The sequence below is a fragment of the Pantherophis guttatus genome, chromosome 1 (genome assembly GCF_059756535.1).
Source record: "Pantherophis guttatus breed Tessera chromosome 1, ASM5975653v1, whole genome shotgun sequence".
NCBI lineage: Eukaryota > Metazoa > Chordata > Lepidosauria > Squamata > Colubridae > Pantherophis > Pantherophis guttatus.
The window spans coordinates 135,040,961-135,066,204 of record NC_142063.1 but is presented as its reverse complement, the minus strand read 5'-3'; the positions used below and the strand labels follow the sequence as shown (position 1 = coordinate 135,066,204).

At 38.5% G+C, this 25,244-nt stretch overlaps 1 protein-coding gene across 10 annotated transcripts in view; it reads right to left on the bottom strand.

Moving 5' to 3' along the window:
- Positions 1-5,194: 5,194 nt before the first annotated feature.
- The window catches only part of HNMT (histamine N-methyltransferase), a 91,436-nt gene continuing 71,386 nt past the window's right edge, over positions 5,195-25,244 (bottom strand). For 5 of the 10 annotated variants that reach the window (XM_087881807.1, XM_034424413.3, XM_087881808.1 and 2 more), the window contains 5 exons: positions 24,263-24,315; positions 17,949-18,056; positions 12,981-13,111; positions 12,557-12,650; positions 5,195-5,765 (listed from right to left, as the gene is read on the bottom strand). In XM_087881807.1, coding sequence (XP_087737933.1) covers positions 5,410-5,765; positions 12,557-12,650; positions 12,981-13,111; positions 17,949-18,056; positions 24,263-24,315 — 742 coding nt within the window. In that variant the 3' untranslated portion in view covers positions 5,195-5,409. Of the gene's footprint in view, positions 5,766-12,556; positions 12,651-12,980; positions 13,112-17,948; positions 18,057-24,262; positions 24,316-24,840; positions 24,862-25,244 lie in introns of all 10 variants that reach the window. The other 5 variants (XM_087881805.1, XM_087881806.1, XM_087881804.1 and 2 more) reach the window with 2 other exon arrangements.

Genomic DNA, 25,244 nt, shown 5'->3' with positions numbered 1-25,244 from the left:
AACCATGAGGATTAGCTCCAGGGGGAATTGTGGAGAGAAAGGGAAAAGGTTGGGATTCAGGAAAGAAGACTGAAGATCATGATTTGTCTTGTTTGCCTTCCACTTAACCATCCTGTGGACAGCAGGCTCCACCATTAGGCAAAATTAAGTAGCCACCTCAAGTGGGTCCAAGAAAGTATTATTTGTCCAAATATGAACTTTTGAGGGCAACTTTGTCAGGGTTAATACGTTCTCCAGTTCCCAGTCTAGTCAGGCTTTGTAGAGGGAATAGAAGGAGATCTGTCCTCTTATTCTTTGCTTCAGGCTGTAAAATATCTTAAGCTGTTCTACACAAGTGTTCATCATAACATGAACACATCTAGAGCATTATATCCAGTTTTGGGCATTGCCTTTTAAGAAGAATAATCACGAACTGGAACTGAACCAAGAGAACAGAAACCATTATGATGGGAAAGTTGATGCAGTCCCGTTAATAGTTGAAATATCTGCATCTATTTAAGCCAGGGAATGTAAATTAAAGGAGGGATACAGTGCCACTCTTCCATATCAGCAATCTGGAATGGAGAAGATGAGTTGTATTCCAGGGGACAAAACCAAAAACGGTGAGTAGAATTTGCAAAATTACAGACTTCATCTAGATGTTAGAAAAAACTTCCTAACAAGAGAGCTTTCTACAATGGAGCACACATGTCAGGTGCAATAAACCAGGGGCAAGAGACGGTTCAAAAGTACGAGTTTATTTCATGCTACCTATACAAAAGAATCTGAACTACTAATGGTAAAGGCAAATTGGCGGTAGATAAGAGTCAATGAAATTCACGGGGGGGGGGGCTAGACTTAGATCTCTTGTGGGAGTGCAGTGACTCCAAACTGATGACTCATTTGACCCCACCCTTGGGCTCAGCCTGGTCATCTCCTACACACAGCTTCAAAAGGGGTAGATGGATTCTTTTATAGCCAACTCTCCAAAGGCTGCCAAACTATAATTCCCAGGATCTCTTAGCATTGGCCATGCATGCTGGGGCTTCCAGGAGCTATAGTTCAACAATTTCTAGATGTCTCCTTTGCATTCAGAAGCAATAACTATTCAGTTAAGGTTTTATTACAAGGCAAAAGAAGAAAATAACAATAGCGTAACATTAGACAGCAATCAATGAATAATCATGAGTATTGAAGAACATAATAAGACAAAGAAAGACCCCGTGGCCCTTCTGCCAGTCAGGAAACCCCAGAGAATCACTCCCATACACACACACTTCATGGTCTGCATTGAAGTTCCATGCCATGGAGGCTTCTAACCAGCTTATGTAGGCTATGGACCATAATTAAGCACACCTGCTTTCCAATGATCTCATCTCACTGCATTTTACCAATGGCAAGAAGGACAGTTCTATCTTATTTTGGCATGCTTTGTCCTCTTGCTAAGAATGATTGACTCATCATGGTTGAAGAGTCCTTGTTTATATCAGGGGGAAATGAGACCATGTTAAAAATAAAAACTATTTCTCCAGATTAATTGGATTGAAGATGAGAAAGATCATCCTATTCTACACGAATGTCCCACCAAGGATAGGGCAAAACAAAATATGAATTTTAATGGCTAAAATAAATCTTTGTTTAATTCTGCAGTATATATTGAACAATTGCATGAAAATATAAAGATTTGTGTACTTTGTGCTTAAGTGAATGAAGCATACACTATTATCCAATGTGCCCTCACCAATGGAACAGGCAGCACTACACTTTCAGATTTCTATGAGAGAAATGCAGAATGAAAAAGAACTATGAAAATGACCAAGGGAATTTAATTGGAAGCAGAATTATTAACTCTTTCTTTGTGTGCTTTATGCTCATGTGTCCACATTCTCTTGTATCCATAGCAATAGCGAAACATTAAAGGTGGGAAATGAGTCATAAAAGATTGTTTTTTAATCCAGTAAAAAAAAAAGGAGAAATCAGCCTCTCCTCCAGTAGACTGTAAATGTCTTGTTGAAGGAATACCTATTTGAATATATGTTTTATTGGTACATTTTTCTTTAAAAACATAAAAAATTCCATGTCTATCTGAACAGCGTATTGTCTGGGTATAATTAATTTTGAGTAAAAGTACAACAATAACCATAATCATGCTAGTAATCATAATAAACATATCAATATTAATCATAAAATAATAAAACAATTAATTTGTCCATCTTTACAATGTTTTCCATACAATTTTTTTGTTATCTCTTTAAATTCTTTTTAAATTCTAACCTCTGTTTTTATTAGTTAACCATTGGTAAAATATATTCCATGTTAAAAAGTATTCTGTTTCTTCCTTTTCTTTTATCTTGTCAATCTATCCATCTCTGCACATTCTAATATTTTTTTTATTACACTTTCATCTGTCGGGACATCTTCATTTTTCCATTGTTGTGCAAACACTATTCTTGCTATTGTTACTACATGCAAAATTAAATATGTATTCCCTTTATTATACTGTTCTGGTAATGTCCCCAGCAGAAATATTTCAGGTTTCAAATCTATGTGTTGTTTTATCATTTTTTCTAACCAAGTATGTATTTTAGTCCAATATTTTTTTGCCTTTGGGCATGTCCACCACATATGGTAATATGAACCTGGTATGTGATTACACTTCCAACAGTTAACTGATAAGTTTTCAAACTTCTTTGCTAGCCTCGCTGGTGGTAAATGCCATCTGTTAGATCGGCGCAAGGCAACAGGCGAGAGTCGTTAGTGAATTCAGCACCTTTTTATTTCCAGCAAACTGTGACTGCGCTCTGCTAGCTGGGCTGCCGGAGCTCGCCTTCTTAAAGAGCTCCAGGCAGACCAGCCGGCCAATGACGGCAGGTTAAATCTCCCACAGTCCGGACAGCCAATCAGCGGTGAGCATGAACCCTTATGTAGATTCTAGCCAATCCGTGGTGAGCATGAAACCTTATGTAGATTCTAGCCAATCCGTGGCGAGCATGAAAACTTATGTAGATTCTAGCCAATCCGTACATAACACCATCTATAAAACATTTTGTATAGATTTTCCTTATTGGCCGTTGACATTGTTAATTTACAGTTTCTGTCCCACAGTTTCTGCCATTTGTCTAGTTCTATTGGGTAACCAAAGTTTTTAGCCCATCTTATTATTGTTTCTTTCACTTGCTCTTCTTCCATTTTAATATTCAGTAAGTAGCTATAAATTTTTTAAATGAATTTTTCATCTGTGCCTAGTAATATCTGGTCTAGTTCTGTTGGTCCTTTATAAAAAACCGTACATTCTTGCATCTGTCTCATATCTTGATTGTATTTGCACATATGGCCACCATGCTAGATCGATCCCAAGAAGGAATGCTTATTGTGTGGCTAAACAAATACTTTGTTCCCCACCTTCCTTGAGTTCCTTGCCTGAGAATTTCCAAGATAGAAAATGTCAGCCACTTAGGAAGCGTCACCTATCAATGAATGGCAGAGCACGCAAATTGGCATAAAGTCAAAACTTTCCTTTCTGGAAGAGGAACAACCCCCTCCCCTTTCTTTGTGAACTAATCCATTTTGCCAAATCCTCCAAACAACTGAAGAATTTTGTATGCCCTCTAGGACACAACTGTTTCTACAGGAAGGCTTTCTAAAGTATAAACCTTCCCCTGATGATTTTTAAAATGTATCCTTTGAAGCTAATGTTGACTGCTGCACTGGATGGCTCGTGATCTCAGATCACAAGATTCACACATCCCAAAATGAATCTGAACCTGAATGGGTGGTTAAGCATTCTTAGCTACCTCAGAACATAACATCCCCCATAAAGGAAGGAATTATTCCTTTGACCAAACATATAAGGAAACGGAATAACTTCAAGGCAGAAAAAAGCAGCCCGAAAAACACTAGAAAATGATCAAACCATCATTGTCTTCCCAACAGCTCAACCAGTTTTCATAAGAAGAAAAAAAAAACATTACATCCCAAAAATATAAAGGATGCTGAATGACAAGGAAACCTACAATCTCATAAATACAAACCCTATACAGAAACTAAACAACCAAATCAGAAAAACCCTCAATGACCTAATCATAATGTAACAAGTCATAAAAGAAGGACAATATTTCATGAAAAGAGAACAGATCCATGAACATTAACTGATAGTTAAAAAAAAACTCCTTAATTTCACAACACACTGATAATTTCAACCATATTTTCAATTGGGAAACTAGACACCTTAGACCAAAAATGCAAGAAAATTCCTAGATGTTGTACACTCTGTGAATCAGCCATTAAGAGACATATTGAGATAAGCTCCAACCACAAACCATTTAAGAAAAGAAGTGATGAAAAGTCAAGGAAAGAAGCAAACACTTCCTTCCTCATCAGACATCTATTGACCAGCACCCAGACAAGCAGCAACCAGCAGTCAGATAAACAAGAACAATCTAAGAAGAAGCAATATTTCACCAAAAAAGCAATCAAAGAAGAAACAATGTCCCAAACTAGACTGATAAGACAAGCTACCATATAGAAACAGCCAGAAAACTCCACTCCCCCATGCACTGATAATGTTTCCTAAACTGGTCGTGAAATATCTACAAGAACAGAAGCAAGCTCAGAGAACAAGATCTCAACAATTTAAGTATCACACACACACACACACACACACACACACACAACTATGGCAACATGTGCATAATTTTTGTAAACATCTAAGAGTAGGCAATCTATATCTATCTATCTATCTATCTATCTATCTATCTATCTATCTATCTATCTATCTATCTATCTTACATGAGGTGGACGGTGATTCACATGTATGCAATAATAAGAGCCATAAGAATCCATTGTCTTTGCTTTAAAGAATAACATAAATATCTTTCAGAAAATACTTCTCTTTTGGCATTCAAAAGTGGCTGACATGCTGCAAACACAGAGGGGCTGGTAAGGGGGTAGCCTTACCACAGCAACCTGCAGGCTTCTCCATTGACTTTCTGGGGAAGCTGGCAGGAAAAGTTACAAATGGTGATTACATGGAGGTTACAAATGGTGTTTACACATGATGATTACGTGATTGCAGGGCACTGCAACAACCAGTGCAAACTGGTTGTCAACCACACTTTCTTCATCAACCAGATGAATATAGACTTCTGTCTTTTCAAGTTCTGATTCATCATCTCAACATAGGACCTTCACATAGAAATAATGATAGGCATCCCAATAAAGTAAGTTTTAATTTATTAATAAGGTGTCTCTCTGCAACATTGCAAACACATACTGGTATTGATACTCTTAACAATGATAACTCGAGGCACAAAATAATATATCCCACTTGGGTGTTTCTGTCTGTATTTATCTCACGTTTCACATACAACCATTATTAAAATATTAAACAAGTTCATAGTGATATTATGTTTGTAAATAAGTCTCTCCATTTTAATGTTCAATTATTATTGCATTCAGGGTGTTATTAAAAAAATACTTGTCACCTCTCCTTTCACTATATTCAGGCTTTTTAAGATCTTCAATGAGTTCATTTTTTAGATCAAGAGGGGCAGTGTTACTGAAATTACAGGTTTCTGTCAAAAAATCAAGCAAAAGTTCCCCAGTTTTGCTCCCTTCAGTAAAGCAATCTGTAATGTCCATGTCTGATAGAAGCTCATAAGACTGATACTTCAGTCCAGAACCATCAAGCATCTCTTCAACATCAGCAGAAGAAATATATAAACAAAGATCATTTGGAGGTAACCGAGGACCATATTTCCTCCACAATTTGGCCCAGCTACTGCGTCCTGTCAAATAAACAATATCACAAACATGTCAGTGACAAATCATTTGTATTATACATGTTCCAATAGAAGATAATATCTATAGCTCAGGGTTGAACTGTGGGGTCTTTGGTGCTCTCTGAGCTTGGTTATTTTCTTGCAGGCATTTCATTACCTAACTAGGTAACATCATCAGTTCTAGTAAGAAGTGGGGGCTTGCTCTCTGTGTAGTAGGAGATTGCTCTGTCAGTGTTGGTGGAAAAGATGTTGGTAGTTCCTTGATTAAGATGTTGTTTACTGTTTGTTTGACTGGGTTATATAATTTGCAATGAATGGATTTCCCACATTTTAAACCCAGGGCTTGAAATAGAATTAAAAACCAAACCAGTGAAATTCCATCAAATTCAAATTTAAGTTCATTTTCCCCATGTTGTTCCTTTCAGATGTATTTGCATTATAAGTCCCTAAATTGTTGGCAACCTTGTTCAGTGGCCATGTTCTTTGGAGATTTTAAAGAGTGATTATAGTCCCACAGAAGAGAAAAAAAACTGAGAAGGTAGTGAATAATATTGGAACAAGCAGGTATCTTAATACTTAACTGGAAAAAAATCAATTTTGGGGAGAAATCTGAGGAAAATCAATTCACCACATGGGTTCAGGAGTACCAGAGACAGTCTGCACAGATTTAATATGAGGCAAAAATATGGGCAGAATAACAAGAAAAAGACTGTGGCAACTAGCTATCGAGAAAAAGGAATATGACAGGCTGAACCATAGATGGTCCCAAATAAGAAAGTTGCCACGTGCCTTGCCTTTTTGAGACTGTTGCAGGCCACAAATATCCTGAATCTAGGTCCAAGTTGGTTCAACATGCAAACCGATTAGAGAGGCCTTCTTTATGAGCATTATCCGTAGTGAACAGGGGTGGCATTACATGTTTTGGAATTGGGGTGGTTATATATTTTCAAGGAGACCTCTTACTCTTTTCAATCTCTCTCAGTGCTGTTGCAGCTTTGTACATAATTTAGAAGCTGAAGATCATTTCCAACCGTGAATGGGAACATCACTGAGACCAGAGCTAATCTCATGATTGACTCCTCGCTACCCCATACAAATAAATCAGAAACTGGTTGATAAATCTTCAAATCGTCTAGAAGAGCAGGTTTAGAGCTGGACTGAACAGCCACTTTGGAAGCAATTGCCCAAGGGGCTAGTGAAATCATTCTAGCAGTGGAAGGCTATGAACACCACACTTAACTGTATATTTAAAATAAAACACTTTTATTGGAACAGGGAGAAGGATTTGGGTATTTTCACAGTCATCTCTCTCTCTCTCTCTCTCTCTCTCTCTCTCTCTCTCTCTCTCTCTCTCTCTCTCTCTCTCTCTCTCTCTCTCTCAAGAGCTCTTGACTTTGTCAAAGATAAATGACTTTAGTTTACATTTATTCAGCTTTAAAGCCATCCTTTGAATCTGCAATCAGACATTAGACATTGAGGGAAAGATTTTGAGATAAGTGATTATGTAAATAAATAACAATTGTCCTTTCTTAGGTATCTCATCATATAGTATCAAAATATATCCTTTCTGAAGGATGGAAAATTAATTTCTTACAACGATGGCTATTTATGTGTCTGGTAAAACAACAAGGACATGTGGAAATGTGTGTGTGTGTGTGTCTGTGTTACTGAAGATATCCTGAACTTCAAAGCTGCATTTTCATTTCTACCTATAGGAAATACAGGTAGTCCTCAACTTACAACCAGTTACTTAGTGACTATTTGAAGTTACAATGGACCTTCCTGGGGGCACTCACAATCCAGAGTCAAAATTCCAATGTTTCCCCCCCCATCACATGACTGTACCTCAGACACTCGGCAACCAGACTGCATTTATAGCTGTTTATAGCATCCCACAATCACATGATCACATTTTACGATGGTTTTGCCGAAAACCAACATTTACTTCTGTTTTTGGCAAAACCGCACCCATACTGAACCATTGCTTCACTTAACGATCACTGCAAAAAAGGTCATAAAATTGGGTCAGTCCCATGGGTCAGCCACTTTATGACTGTCTTGACTTACGTCTGTGATGGGCAGATGCCATTATGGTCATAATTCAAGGACCAGCTGTAATCGCTATTTAACATCATTTGAATATACCAGCTTTAAAATGGGGTCCAGATATTGTGTACTACCTTTCATAATCTGAGACAGAAATCTTACAAATATTTTGATAGAGACAAAGTCTCTAATAATGCTCCCGCCTGATGTTTTAGACTTTAATTTCCAAAATTATGAGGCACATTGAAAGTATATTAGATCGGTAAAGGTTTGTGTACGTCCATTAAAGCAGGAAAATAGTACATTTAGCCTAATCCTGGTTGTTTACTGGAAAGGAAGTCCATTTAGTGCATGTATGCATCTAGGTACAGCTTCAGTCATAATTAATTAAAATCTAATTAACTTTCATATGATTTAGCTGAGAGATCGACTTATATATGCTCCCAACATAGGCAATTGTAATTAATTCAGAAGCGTCCATGGAGACTGAGAAGCAAGAAAATACCAGTCTTCTGACAAAGAATCATCCTGATTTACAGTAGGCCTAAAATAAACCGGGGCTACATGCGACTTTAATGTAGTTTTCATAAAGTTGTATAGAGTGACAAGATGACAGGATAGGAGGCCTCCATTAGAATCATGAAATTCCATTAGAATCATGAAATTCTAAAGATGTCCCAAATTACTCGAAATGTTTGGCAATCTTAGGTCACCCAGTTGGCAACCCTTACAGTGAGAAAGGAGCTATTTTTGTTTAAAAATTGGTTGCATGTTAGCTGTACAGATATTACCACAGAGAGCGAGAGAGAGAAAGAAAAAATATATTAGCAGGAACAGTAGGAAGGGGCACCAGGCTAATTCATTTATTTGGTACCCTTGGTGGCATGATTCAGCATTTCTGATGTGAATCATTTATAAAAAGGCAAAGCTTCTGGCCCCTTTGGATAGGAAAGCAATAAATTCAGGACTAATGAGGGCCTGCTGAGAAGTATGACTGCAAATCCCCCATGTTAATAAAGCTACTTGTCTGCCTTTTTTTTTTTTGGAGGAAAACAGTCAGTCTTGAAAGAGTTTCTTTCGGAAACATAAACATTGTCAGCTTTAAATGGATGCCGCACAACAAATTTGTGTTATTTATTCTTTCCCTGTCTCTCCCTCCTCCCCCAGTGGTGGGAAATGAATGCCGAGCACTAATTGCAAGGAATGCGCTGGTGTCGGTGTTCTGTGACTCAATGCCATTTCTGAAACGGAGCAATTATACACTACCTGACTGGCACATTATTATAATCACTCCCTGTAGATGGAACATATGGTGCCAGACTGGTGTTTTTTAAGACTTTGTGGCAAACTGGCTGTGAGAGGAGGATATTAACTTTAAAAACAACCCTATATCTTTCTTTATAGCTGGCCTGGTTTCACCGACAACTGAAATATGGGCGGATCTGATGTCCCACGTGTTCCTTATCAGATTCCTACTCTCCATTTCACATGATATAATTTTTTATTAGATGAGGAGGCAAACAGCACACTGAGCACAACTCACTGGGAATCCCTCCTCAGGCAGGCTGCACTGCAAAGAACAGGTATGAGTAGCTTTCGACATAAGACTTGGTACCAATGTGCTAGAGGTTGTTTTGTTGACTAGTTCTAATTTTAGCAAAGGCTTCTTCTGTTCCTCTGTTCGTTCACCTCTTTTGATGTTTATCTACTCTGTTGTACCTCACACTATTCACTCTGAATGATGGAATCTCACATCTTTTCCTTAACTGATTGTCTTTGGCTGTCTTCTTTCTTTTGTTATCTTTTACCCAAGTGAGGAACTGCTGGCAGAAAAGAAATTGCACATGGATGTATCTCAGTTCCAATGGATGCCCCCATAAACATTTTCTGATAGGTGCCCTAGATTCAGTGAGTTTAGAGCAGCGATGTCTATGCTGGCTGGGGGATTCTGGGAGTTGAAGTCCACAGGTCTTAAAGTTGCCAAGGTTGGACATCCCTGACTTAGCGTTTCTGCATACCTGCCTGTTGCATTCCTTGTGTCTGCTAAGTATGCTGGAGAAGAGAGGAATGGAATAAAATTCAAAATGGAATAAGAGTGCCAGACTTGGGACAGAAAAATGTTTTGAGTTTTTAAAAAGTCTATAACTAAAAATATCCAAAATCAGGTCAGAGTAAATTTACCCATTTTTTTTGTCCTTTTCTAATTTCTTGTAAATGTCCCCTTTCTCCTCAGATGCTTCAAGATGTACCAGCAGAGGGTAGATAATCAGTATAAAATTTGGCTTGTTGTATACATATGTTTTGCACCCAGGAACTTATAACTAATTACTCTGAAATACAGCTTTAAGATTATATCTCTCTTGTAAGTGTAAAGTCAGCACTTGATATCTAATATGGTCTTCTCCCTGATTAACTCGCTTTCAATATGCACATATTAAGAGAAAAGGGCATTCAATGATGTATCTTCTGTCTACAAAGATGTAGCCCAGGCATATATTTGATGCATGAGATGTTCTGTTTCTTTAGGGTACCTCTTATGTATACATGTCTCTGTGATTTGAATATAAGAATGTCCTTCAAATTTCTTATTGTATGTATATATGTATGTGATTTTTTTTAAAGATTTTTTTAAAAATCCTTACTTTAACAATAGCACTTAGACTTATATACCACTTCATAGTACTTTACAGCCCCCTCTGAGTATCTTGCCCCCAACAATCTGGGTCCTCATTTTATCAACCTCGGAAGGATGGAAGGCTAAGTCAACTTTGAGGCAGTGAGAATCGAACTGCTGAACTGTTAGTAGTCGGCAGTCAGCAGAATTAGCCTGCAATATTGTATTCTAACCACTGTACCTCTAACCATGGCTCCTTTATTTATAAGAATAACCATATGGCTGAAGTTAGTGAGATGAGATGAGAAATAATCCCTAATTTGGTAATTCCAGGTTAAAGGGCAATGTTTTGCTACAGGCTAAACATTTGACAAAAATCTTGGTTTTGTTTTCACTGAAAACATAACCAGATAAATAACTCTTTCAAAAATCTAGAAGAAAGTGTGTATTTGTGTTCATAAGCAGACTGGAGTCCTATTGAGTTGGGTTATATAGATGCTGCCATGATAATTGCTCTGCATTATTAGGCTACTATTTTGTGAACGGTATTTGATAAACCCAACTCTCTTTTCCATCCCTCCCCTTGTTCCTGTGTACATATTGTTCAATTCACAACAGAAACCTGAGAATAACAAATGCAAGCTGTGAAATCAATGAAACCTGAAAGTGCTTAACTTTGGCTGGTTGTATCCATAAGACTTGCATTAGGCACTAATCCTAAATAAGTTATTTGCTTTGTTTACCCAGTACCAGATAAAAACAAATGCTTCATTATCACAATCTTTGCTATTTCATTTTTCAGATAACTTGAATACATCTTTCTTTCTCAGGTTTCAAACATAACTCTCCTAGTGTGGATTTTTTTACCCAGCACCACAATACTGGATGAAATGAGGAGTTGTAACATGGAAATGAGCCAGCCAAATAGCTGGAGAGAACTTTCTAGCTATTTGCTTAATGCCACAATGCAGTCAGGTGTTATGGGTGCCATTCTGAAAAATTTGTAAACACATGAATGAATTCATTAATGGAAATTGGACTCCTCCCTCCCACGAGTTAAAGTGTTTCAGACCCTGTGCCTTTCCTCTTTTTAACATCTGTTCTGATACCCTATAAATATATTTTGAGTTCAATGGGACTAATGAATTATTTGGGGTTATCTTTATATCGATACAGTCACTTTATAATCTTTTTTGGTAGATGACTCTTTATATCCATAAAATGAAACATCAGCAAATAAGCTCTAATATTTTAATATAATCTGGTTTTCACTATGCACAGGGGGAGCACCATTCCTGGTGACATATCTGAGTCTTATTTTCAAAGAAATAGCAACCTGACTAAATGTACTATAAGGCAGAGAGCACATGGGGAAAAGCTGGCTGATTTCATTTGTCAGTTTCTGGATCAAGGTTTAAACAGTTGACAAATAACTATTCTAGTTTTTACATATGTGTATGCGTGCATGCATGCCTATGCACTTTCACAGGCCTATTGGTTCAGCCCTCCACAATAGTCCCAGTTTCTGATGTGGCCCCTTGGGAAAATTAATTGCCCAATCCTGCCATAGAATAACATCTGACTACACACATCTGATGATTCCCAAATAGGTTGAAAGTGGTCCTATAGTGCCTCCTGGTGGCCAATGTAATCTTTTTATATGGTAGTCCACATTATGGACTACTTCAATACAGGTGGTTCTCAATTTATAACAATTCATTTAGTGACTGTTCAAAGTTACAATTGGACTGGAAAAAAGTGACTTATGACCATTTTTCACTCTTATGACCATTGCAGCATCCCCATGGTCACGTGATCAAACTTCAGACACATGGCAACTGACTCATATTTATGACAGTTGCAGTGTCCTGAGGTCATGTGATCATTTTTTGCAACCATCTGAGCCACATTCACTTAACAACTGTGTTACTAACTTAACAACTGCAGTGATTTACCTTAACAACTGTGGCAAGAAAGGTCATAAAAATGGGGCAAAATTCATTTAAAAATGTCTCACTTAGCTACAGAGATGTTGGGCTGAATTATGGTCATAAATTGAGGATTACCTGTGGTACATAAATAATAAAATACTACAAATACACAAATCAGATGTCTTAGGATTCAACTTTGAACCTACCTGAAACAAGAATAATGAGAAGTTTGGCCCCAGGTTTCAAGAGGCCGTGAAAGAATCTAATGGTAGCTGGCATATCTTTTACGTAATACAGCATCTAAAAAATGGGAAGAATCATTTCAAGGTGAAATGGGTTTGCAGATTTCTTGGAATGTTTTATTAAATCATTCAAATATTTTGCATATTTTGTAATTCAAATATTTGCAAAATCTTCCTCTCTGTATGTTGAGTTATATCTCCTCTCCATCACTACAGAACAGGATAACTATCAGGTCGGGAAGGTAAAACTACAGTGAGAGAAAATAGTTTATAAATAAAAAGAGCAAATTTGTAACATTACAGTAATACACCATGCATGAAAAATAGCCCATTAATGTAATGCCTCAGTAACAGTGGTCTGGCGACATAATAATGTGCTTTGTTCTACCTGGATCATGTGGATGAAATTCCATTTTCCCATCTCTTTGCTGTCCTTAATTCGATTTTCATATTCCAGGGATGTCTCTTTGTGCCAAGTGAACTTTATATTCTTGAGATCTGATGCCTTTGCAACACATTCTGAAATGCGATAGGTCCACAGTTTATCTCATTTGCAAATATGGAATACATTTTCATTTCAGTTTTTTTAAAGCAGCTGAAAGCCATATATTTTTAATATGACGATGATGCCATTGGTAAGACCAGTTCTCGGCTGCTATCCTTTGTTCACTTTAATATAAGAGGATGTACATTTTGCTACATTTCTGAGATCTGGTCTAGATCTCTGATACTTGCAGGATTTCAATATAGACCAACAATGTATTCATATTATCTCATTTTGGAAAACATGATTTATTTAAATAAGGAGAGGGTGTCCTTGGTGCTCTCTGAGCTTGCTTGTTTTCTTGCAGACTTTCATTACCCTAACTAGGGAACAGCATCAATGCTAGTAAGGAGTGCTGTTTGCTGTCAGTTTATATTCTGGTGACTTGCCTGTCTGTGTGGGTGGGGTCGGTCTTAGAGATTCTTTGATTGGGCTGTTTACTGATGGCTCTTTGGCAGTTTCTTGATTGGGATATTGCTTACAGTACTTGATTGTTGGTCTGAAGTTAATCTTGGAATTTATCTATGCTGATCTGAGTGCTGATTACTGTGGAGAGGTGCTGGAGTCTTTTTCTCTTTTGGGCTGGTTGATTGTCTCTTTTGCATAGTCTATAGATGTTGTTAATGTCTATGTGTCTATTGATGGCTGATCTGTCAGAGTGCCAGGCTCCTAGATCTTTTCTGACATCTCCATCTCTCTCTGTCTCTGTCTCTCATATCTATCTATCTATCTATCTATCTATCTATCTATCTATCTATCTATGCAAAAAATTAAAATCTCGGGTGTTTTCCCGCATCATGTTAAATAAGTTAGTTAAAATGTTTAAAATTCTGGTTAAAATCCTAGCTTAAAGTCTTCCAAAAATCCTTATAGAGCACTCTGCAAGGTCCTTTAAAACCTTAGCTAAAATCCTACCAGTACCTTAAAAGTTTTTCTTTATAGCAACGTTTCGACAGGCTCACAACCCTGTCATCTTCAGGCTCTTATTTAGTTTAGAAGCTATGGGTGTGTTGCGAGGTCGGAGCTGTCGCTTTTCTATGTTTGCTGCTGCTGAAGTATGCTGGTTAGCCTGTAACTCTGTGTTGTGATTGGAGGACAGCAGTTTTTCTTCCTGCTTCCTCATCCTGGCTGTTTGGCTACGTGTTACAGGCCTAACTTTCTCAGGTTCTCTATTATTATCTGTCTGCTGTAGAGGGGAAAGGATTCTGGTAGGCATCCCAGCCCCCTTGATTGTTAGTTGAGATCTCAGCCTGTCTTCTGGCTCCATCCTCTCTCTCTCCCTATTGCTAGCCACCCTCTGCAAAGAAGGAAGAATTCTGGCAGGCCTTACAACACCACTGGTTGCTTGTTGGAATCTCTGCCTCTCTTCTGATGTTAACACTCAAGTTTCTCTCAGTGCAAGTCCCCAAATACTTGATAACCTAGAGGCGTCATCCTGTCTGTTCATATTCTGCGGCCTCTTTTCAATTTCGATGACAATTTCAATTTCTATCTATCTATCTATCTATCTATCTATCTATCTATCTATCTATCTATCTATCTATCTAAATGGAGGTGAAAATGCCCAAAAGGTTTTACCATAAAACTGCTAATATTTAAGATGAGATAAGATTACAACACTGAACTATGTCTTCAGTATTTTTATATAACCTAAAACTGTTTTTTTTTAATCTAATAGTGGATGTTTGGTTGGACTCTAGAAGGATGGAAATCTGTAGTCTTTGTCTTGTTATAAAATTACACTACCTAGCATCTTGCGCAATTAGCCATCATGGTGCAGCTAATAAAAGTTGTAATTTCATAAAAAACCAAAAAGCCACAAGGTTCCCTAATCTTGATCTAGAGCGTAATCCCACTGTGCTGTTATTTGACATTTCCTTGTGAAATCATCTCTGATTTCAGTGTCATCTTGAAAACTAAGGGACATTGAGACAATAATTGGAATATTTTCTTGATTGCGATATTCTCTTAATTTCCAGTACAAGGAGACTGTGCCTACTCTGTCACTGAAAATTCATAAAGGATGTGGCTTTCTTCGCTCCCCAAAAGCAATAAAGATCTCCATCACTGATACTGTAAGACTGTCTCAACCACGATTCCATTATTTTGGGTTCTGTTACGTGATCAGAAATCCTGACTACATGCACAGAGCATTCAGAATATCACAGACGTTGACTTAATGCAGAAAAGGAAATATTACTTTTCTCAAGGATCTGATTATGATACCTCCCTGCAAAGATGAGAAATGTTCTCTCTTTCCTTATTCCACCCCTCTAACCTACGCTTTTTAAAATTTTTCCTATTGGACACCAGATTACTGTAGTGTGCTTTACATGGGCTTGACTTTGAAGATAGTTCAGAAAGTTATTGCCGCATAAGCCAGGTCTTAGAGATGCTTTATTATGAGCGTCAATGAGTTTCTGGATTCAATATAAAATGCTATTTTTTTTTTTTACCTATAAAGTTAGACTTCCAGGTTTCTCCAGGAAACCTCCTTCCGGTAGAAGTAGCCCATTCTATTCACTCATCCCAGGAAAGTTTCTCAAAGTCTCCCATTTGTACAGGTGGCAAGATGGGATAGTCTAGAGATAATGTTTCTCTATGGCAGGTCCTCTCTAATACCAGTAGTCCTCGGCTTAAGACCACAAATAGAGACCAAAGTTGATTTTGGTAAGTAAGACAGTCATTGAGTAAGTTTTACACTATTTAATGACTCTTCTTGCCACAATTGTAAAGTGAATGACTGCAGTTTTTAAGTTAGTGACAGGGTTGTTAAGTGAATGTGGCTTCCCCATTGACTTTGCTTCTCAGAAGGTTGCAAAAGGTGATCACATGACCCTGGGACACTGCAACCCTCATAAATAAGAATTACCGGTAGTTGCCAAGTGTCCAGATTTTGATCAGGTGACTATTTATTTATTTATTTATTTATTTATTTATTTAATTTATATACCGCCGTTCTCCAACAGGACTCAGGGCGGTGAACAGCCATGGTAAAACACATGGGGATATTGCAACTATGGGGATATTGCAACTATGTAAGCGTGACATATGGTCATAAGTCACTTTTTCAGTGCCATTTGTTCACTAAACAAATAGTGGTAAGTTGAGGACTACCTATCATCGAAAGTAGAGTTTTCTCACTCAGAAAGCCTATTGACATTGTATTTGGGACAGCATTAGGGACATTGTCAAGGTTCAGAAATGTCATGATTATTTGTTATGTATTTTCTGGTTTCAGTGGTGCTTTATTATTTTTTCTTGCTCTGTAATAATTACTTTGGATTTAGTATCACATGTGGTATATACCCTGTTTCCCCTAAAATAAGATATCCCCTGCTAATAAGCCCAATCGGGCTTTTGAGTGTGTGCACTAAAATAAGCTCCCCCCCCGAAAATAAGCCCTTCCCAAAAATAAGCCCTCCCCAAAAATACTGAACCGCATGCGCAGCTGGTCCCCGCCATTTCCTCTGGTTAGGGTTAGGGAGACAGAGCTGGAAATCAGGTAAGATGACAAGAGGATCCCCGTCTTGCTCCATGTGCCTCAAAATAATAAGACATCCCTGAAAATAAGGCCAAGCACTTATTTCGGGGTTCAAAAAAATATAAGACAGGATCTTATTTTCAGGGAAAGATGGGTATGTGTGTATTGTCTATGTGTGAGTGGTCTCACTTTTAACTGCCACAGCTATTTCTCAGCCCTCTTCCATTATCAGTTCCTGGGCTCTATGACCACAGTGAAACTCTGTGTATTTTAAGCCCAGACATCATTCTGCAAGTAATCCATATCGACAGTGAAGATAACCTGCCCCAGAACTGCTTTTTATTTCATTACCAGACAGTTGATAGGCAGTCAATGGAAAAATGAAGAGTGAGAAGGAAGCTAATGTCAATCAATATGTCAAAAATTCTGGGCTGCCTACCAAAGATGATTTGAAAACCTACAAGAGAGGAACTCTTTCCCTAAATGGAAATATGAATTTTGCTAAGCATGTAGCCAAACTTAACATCATGTTATGGATAGCCTTGTAAAACAAAGAGAGAGTTCATAGCAGAATAGGAAATGCAATCCCTACAGGCACCCACTATGTCTGTGGACACCACCCTTGGCATCTACCAGGCTCAGCAGTGCAGAAGACTTTGCAGAAAATAGCATGTGGCAAGGCATATGCCAGCTTTTAGCTTCACTTTATTTCTAAGAAGGCCTTATAGGCATCCTGTCAAGTTAAACAGGGGGCATTTTCCTTCGTTTGACTGCTATCTACCTGCTTATAAAAAGTCAGAAATAAGCCGGAGTGGAGCTGGGAAGGTGGCAAGAATAACCAGCTAATTTGTTTTGCAATAAGTGAGGGTTTTAAGATAGTAGAGAGTATACAACGTCAGAAAGCATAGCAGCTATTTTTGAGGCTTTTCAAAATTCCAAGAGCGCCAATAGTCTCAAGAAAGCAGCCTTGTCCTCCCTCAACTCGTGGAGGAAAATCAATATTTGTGTCCTGGCTTGAAGTTTCAGAAAGTTAATCCCTATTTTTTTTTTTTCAAATAACAGTGGCAAAATTTCCCCTTTTCATTTCCGTAGCATTAATACTGCATTGTGTTTGCTGTCACTTAAGCAGGGATTTGCACCCTCTGGCTTGCCACCATGCTGAGAAACATCAGGCTGTATCTCTTCCTCCCTTTCAGTGGAAATGTGATAAATGAATGTTTCAGAGAAACATTTCAATAGCACATTATTTCCATAACGAACTCTAGAACACTGAGAGGCAAGCGGATCGGTGACGTGGAGCTCAGCAGAAACTGCAGCATTACGCATACCTTTATAACTGTTTATTTGTTCTGCATTTGGTTCTATCACATCGGTATGAATGATCACGCCAGGATATTCCGACTGTAATCTTGCAAGAATCTCAAGGTCAATTTCCCCTAGGACACAAAGAAGAACAAAGAAACCAAAAACTCGTATCATTTTTTGCTAGAAGTGTGTGGGGGTTTACTTGGTTCATATGCAAATGTCAAATCAGTTTCCAAATGGCATATAATGAATGACAAGATGAAAAGCATTGCTCTATTACAGAGGTGTAAAACTTGATTTCATTGAGGCCAGCATCAGGGTTGTGTTTGACCTCGGAGGGCCGGGGATGGGGATGGCCAGGATGGGTACGGCCAGCTCAACATCACTCATGTTGGGGTGCCTGTGGTGGCCCAAGCTCTCTGCCAGTGAAAACGGGCTAAAATAGAAGTAGAAATATGAGGGGGAAAATAGTAAAAACAGATATTAAGATGAAATGAAGTATGATAGAATTATGAGAAGGTTTAGAGTTGAAAGATGACAATAGAAACTATATGTTAGTAAAATCAAAAATGAAAATGGACTGTAATTATTAAGAATAATATTGATATGATTATTTATATTGAAATGTATGAAACCCAGGAATCAAACCATTCACGAAATGAGATGTACAAAAATAAAAAACTTATTTTTTAAAAAAAAGACTTGTGTTGTGGGCGCCTGTGGTAGGCCGAGTGCTCTGCCAGTGAAAATGGGCTCCCGAGTTCTGTTCTCAGCTGCGACAGCTTCCTGCAACCCTCTGCCAGCGAAAACAGAGCTCGGGAGGGCCACACACGGCCCTCCCGAGCTCCATTTTCACTCGCAGAGTCCTGCGGGCTGGTTCTTTGCTGTTTCCGGGGCGGCCCCACATGGGCTGGATCCGGCCCCTGGGCCTTGAGCTTGGCACCCCTGCTCTGTTATGCTCAACTTATATCCCATCATTATTAAGACCTTGAGACAATTCTACTAAGATGGCAGAATATTAGAACAACTACATTGGGCTAGATGTAGCTAGTCATTCTTTTGTCAACTCATATGAATCTCGCGAACAAAACATGAGTAAAATAGTACTCTTATCACTGGTGTTACACCAGCAAATGGAATCGATAAGCAATCTTCTTCTGAACCTGATGGTGATGAAGAGCCACCATGACTACTACTCATTAGTTTTATACTTAATAGTTTTACACTTGTGAACTTTGTTTTAATGTACTTTAAAAACTATCCCAATTCTGCTGCCACCACATATGTGGCAAATGTATTTTTATTGTATTTTGTATATAGAACAAACCAAATTTAGGATTTTTTCCCCCTATCTTGTTCTTGTTTACTTGCCATTTTTATTCCTGGACAAATTATTATTCATCATTTTCGTTGACCATCTTACATGTATTCTTAGCTCTATAATATCTTTTCCAAAGTATTGGGATCTATAATTGTTACATCATGGATACCTACAAAGGCTTAGCAAAATCTATCATTTGTATCACTTTTAGAAGATACTTTACACTATGATCCATCGATAAGGCTCCATCCATCTGTCTATCATCTCAACTTATCTATACAATTCTTTACAAAGAAGTAGAATGGATCTATCATACCCAGATGCTGAAATAGATAGACAGATAGACCTACTCATAATTGGCAGCTATTCAGTGCTAGCCAATTCTAAACAGTGTAAAAACAATTCATTATAATAGAAAGGAAAAAGAAACAAAATGCTGATAGCATTGCATGTGATAGCATTGTATTTATGTTGGATTTGGTCAAAGAGCCTCTTAAATTTACATGCAGAAGATGGAAGCAAATGCTAGATTCAATCATTATTGAACTATCTTAAGGCAGCCTAGTGTTCTTCAGGTACACCATTCCTAGCCAATGTGGTCAGGCTGATTGGGGATAACTGGAGCTGTTATCGACTCATCTGGAGATCTTGTATTTTTATTGATCGAATGGATAATGTATTCATTCCCATTCACAGGAAACCAATCCGTTGCCCTAGGTTATTTTAAAAGCTCCTCTTCACCTCAAACTCCTGATTTGTAATTTAATCTTCTACCTTAATTGAGTTCATTTAGTTATTTATATGCAAACAAGGGCTTAGGGCATTTCAGAACCAGTTCTCTGGCAGCCTGAAAATCAATTGACAACTATCAGTTAAAGCTCTAGAAATTATTTAAGGACTCTGATACAATTACCTTTAAAGGGCTACCACTATGTTCGCCATTAAATTACCAATTAAACTTTTCAAGGAAATAGATTGTTTAGAGTCGAGTCACTATTCTACCACATAATAAATGTCTTCTGTGATTAGAAGGGGATGGAGTTGGCCACATTAATAAGATAAAAGCTGTAAGCAGAACATACTTTCTTATAGGTGGGAATGACACCAGCTCACTATTCACATGACCATTTAAAGCTAGACATTCCTAGCTTTGCTAATGTAGCATTTTGCTCTCACAAGCTTTTCCATACCGACTGTCAACACTAGTATAATGAACAGCTGGGAAGGACTTCTTCAGTAGCAGAATTGAAATGTTTTTACATAAATCATTCAAATGAATAAGAAATGTGTCAAAACTTTGGAGCACATTGAGCAACTATCCTGTTTATCCGAAAATAAGACATCCCCTGATAATAAGCCTATTTGGGCTTTTGAGTGCATGCACTAAAAAAAGCCACCCCCTGAAAATAAGCCCTCCCAAAAAATATTTAAATGCAGAGCTGGAAATGAGGTAAGATGGCAAGAGGAGCCCCATTTTGCTCCATATGCCCCAAAACAATAAGACCTCCCTGAAAATAAGGCCAAGCACTTATTTTGGGGTTCAAAAAAATATAAGACGGGGTCTTATTTTTGGGGAAACACGGTAGCATTCTACATGTGATCCTCAATTTTCTTCTTTGCTGCCCAGACACTTTGCCACTAAAAATACTGAACAAAGGACCTAGGAACTGGGCTAAATCATAAGATGCAGATCCCGTAACTCTTAGCATGACTTCTGCTGCATACCAGTAGCCTACCACAGACACTAATAGTTGAATGGGGATCAAATAATGGAGCTCATCTGATCCTATAAAATAGCCAATTCTGTCCAGGTTCTTAATCATTTGAAATCTTATTAGTTGCCTTTTACTTTTAAGAGGCTACTAGTACAGCTACTAGTGCTATAAATAAATATCACTGTCTTCATGAGTCGTACAATCTTTCTGCTGGTGGTATTCAGTGAATAACATAACAAAATTGAATTAGTTTGGTATGGCATGGTAACACTTTGAATGTATTACTTTGCAGAAAGAGTAGTGGAAACTTGGAGCCAACTTCCAACAGAGGTAGTAGGTCAATCATCAGTAACTGAGTTTAAACATACTTGGGATAAACACGTATCTATCAGCCCCCCCCCCAAATTAAATAATTAAATAATTAAAAACCCTCAAAGGCCAGATTTGATCGATCACTAAGTCCGTTGTCAGTTTTCTATGTTTTTTTATGTTTCATGGTATGGTGTGGTGTGGTGTGGTGTGGTGTGGTGTGGTGTGGTGTGGTATGGTATGGTATGGTATGGTATGGTATGGTATGGTATGGTATGGTATGGCATGGTATTTAAACAGTCAACTTCAGTGATTATCATTGATTAAATGACTCTTAAATATTAGAGTTATTACATTGATTTTAAGACTACAGGCAAATATTTGTTTCATAGCAAGGGAAGTTTGGAGTTTTTCTTCATTATTGATTCACATGGGTGAAAAAAGAGTGGCCTGTCCTGATCAATATGGCCTGATCAAAGGTTGAGCCCCCTTTTTGCACTATTTTGAAGAGGGAGGCTAATGGGCAAAAGTCTTGTGGAGTCTTCAGGTACCCATTTCACTCCTTAACACACATACATCAGGGGTGGGTTCTAAATTTTTTTACTACCAGTTCTGTGGGCGTGGCTTATTTTGTGGGTGTGGCTTGGAGGTCATGTGACTAGGTGGGCGTGGCTAGCTGGTCAGAGTCATTTCTGGAAGGTCCTTGCACTTACGACCAGTCCTCGCACTTACAACCCAACTCATTTGTTTGCTTTTAACACTGATCAGCTGTAGGACAGCCCTTTGAAGCCCCGCGGCAAGAGTTTAAACAGTTTTTTTCCCTCTAGTCATCAGCTGGGACTCAGGAGGCAGCAATAGATTGGGGGTGAGATCAAATAAAAGGTAAGAATAACGTGGGGGGGTTGGGGGGGTGGGAGGGCGGGGGGGAGAACTGGTTCGGTGACGTCATATCGTCACAGCTACAGGCTCAGCCGAACCGGACCGAACCGGGAGGAACCCACCACTGACATACATATCTGTGTCCTGGCTCTACCACTTTCAGAATGAGCTCCTTGATCTATTACACAAAATGTAGCATAGCTCTTGAGCCAAGAAAATGTATGCATAGAATTATGTTATCCATAGAATAGCAGTTAACATCCCGTTTCCATTTTGCCCCATGTCTTTGTCTCAGCCCTACATTTAAGCATCCTATCTTGCTCTGCTCTTTTTAACCACAAAGCCCATACCATTCCAAAAACAGAAGAAAAAACTCAGGTCAATAAATAAGGATGTCAGCAGCTCTTTTTTACTGCTACAGCATGGACTGAGTACTTCATCATGACTAAGGGAAGACTTTTTAAGGTTTAATTGCTCCTATTTGGGGATTGTTGTTGTTGCTTTTTCGGTTTTAAATGTTTCTGTAATAATTTATGACTTAAGTCATAATGACTCAATCACTTGAAAAAGAAATAAAATAAAAGTAAATTCTGGTAGTAAAATAGATAGCAAATTCAAGCATCCCTAAATTTCCAATAAATCCATAACTTTGGGGGGGGGATGAAATGTAATTTTTAAAAAATACAAAAAACACTCACCTAATATCAGTACTGCTCAAACCCCTGTCAGAACAAGAATGTTACACTGTTTGGAAAGCCTGCAAGATGAGAGCTAAATGAACTTCAGGGAGTATTTTGTTTCAAAGTGCTGGGGCTACCACCAAGAAGATTCGCTTCCAAACTCTACTTTGTTAGTTGGTTGGTTTTGCTTGGGACCCTAAACATTCACTCTTGGGATGATAGTCTGGAATAGGAGAATTCTAGTTAGAAGAAATGGTCCGGCATGTAAACAGGAGCTGGGGCATGTAGGTGAACACCAGAAGGTTGCTTAGAGACCTACCGGCAGATAATATCATTGGGGCTATGTGCTAAAGTGACTCATCATCTTCACCATCTGGATCCTGATCTTTTGTGCAACTGCACTTTGCTTTCTAGACTTTATTCAAAGGCAGCAGCCCTGTATAAAGTGTGCTACATTCATCTAAACCTGTAGTCATAAGCAGTGGTGGGATTCAAATAATTTAACAACTGGTTCTCTGCCCTAATGACCAGCTGGGTGAGCATGGCCAGGGGATGTGACAGGCAGCACTCAGCCTCCCTGAAGCCTCCTGAGAACAAAAACAGGCAGCAGGGGTGTGCACTGCCCCCCCCTGCCCCCCATATTGGGCCTAGGAGGCCTCCCTGAAGCCTCCTAGGAGTGAAAACAGGCCCGTTTTGGGCCTAGGAGGCCTCCCTGCATTTATCTGGGAGCCAAAATGGGGCGTGTGGGGACTCCTGGAAAGGGCGGGATGGGAAGGGGTGGAGCCAGCCAGCAATTTAACTACCGGTTCTCCCAAACCAGCCCGAACCGGCTGAATCCCACCACTGATCATAAGGGCATAAGTCACTGTCATAAAGTTACCCTAAATCAGAAAGGATTGTAACTATTGTACCAACTGAAGCTGGGCAAAAAGCCCCCATACCCTTGGCCTTCACCAGTGAAAATGTGAGTCTTGGAGAACCTGCAAGTCCCACAGAATCTGGCTGGTCATCATGAGAATCAAAATGCTACACTAAGATGAGTCTTGGCCTTATCCAGAAGGCCTTTCCTGTATGCTTAAAAAGTCATTTGTCACAAAGGAAATGAAACACAGAATAAGAAATTGAAAAGCCCCATCCTATTCTTTTTCTTTTTTGGCTAGCCAACATTCCAGTCTTCTGCAGAATTATATGAAACAAACTCAGTGTATCTGTGAGTGTCTGATTCTATATATAGGTTTAATTTGCACGTTATTCTCATTATCTGATTCTTTTTTGCCCATTCATCCTCACGTTGCAGAACATCCATTTGCCGGGAGGTATGTTTTAAATTATTTCTACGTTCCCCCAAGTACATTAATGTAATATAATACCCTGCATATGTAACAGCATTCATAATTCAGATTGCTAAATAATATCTTTGTGTTTTGACTCACCTGAACCACCACCAACACTTAAAACGTTGATTTCAGTTTTTCCATTACTGATGCTAGAAGGGAAGGACAAATTCATAACATCAAAAGCTGTTCAAAAGGTCTGGTGACTTGCATTTCTAGAAAATGTCCTCTAGGAACCTCCCAGTCTTTTATTCCAGCCTGATGTGGCTCAATAAGGGTGGTCAGGATGGGGCTATGTATATAGATGGACTGCAGACTTGTGGTTAGCAACAAGTTTAAGTCTCAGTGACTTTGGGCTATCAGAGAAAGAGAGAAGCATGTACTGCTTTCACCTAAACTGAACTAAGTAGCAGACAAATAAGAGCAGGAAGTCTTTTCAGCTCCTTTAGTTGAACATGTCAACCAGCAAAAAAATATATAAAAAAATAAAAAAATAAAATGCTAATGGTTATATTGATGGGAATTTTGAATAGTGCTAGAGAGATCCACAATTTTTTTTAAAAAAAAAAGTGGGTTGCATGAAATGGAATGAAAAGTTAAGTTGCACACAATTAAATACATTAAAAAGCTCACTCAGATTAATTTTATTTGTTTAAAACATTTATATAGCCACTTACCTTTCAACTAACTCTGGGCAGCTCCCAATCCAAAATTAAAAGACATATAAAATAATATTTTATTATAAAACTCAACCAATTGAAGCCTTCAAAACAACAAAAACCTGAAACCAAACCAGTTCTAATCTGGGATTATCTAGTCTTTTCTCAATGATCTAATGTATGAAAGCATCTTTCACAGGGGTGTCAAACTCAAGGCCCGTGAGTCAAATCCAGCCCGCGGAGTGTTTAGATCTGGCCCATGGGGCCGGTCTGGAAACAGCAAAGGACCAGCCCACAATGTCTCTGCCAGCAAAAATGGAGCTGGGGGGGAGGCTGTGTATGCCTCCCCGCTCTCCATTTTCACTGGCAGAGGGCTTCAGGAGGCCATCGCAGACAAAAATGGGGCATGGGGGGCTGCCCAT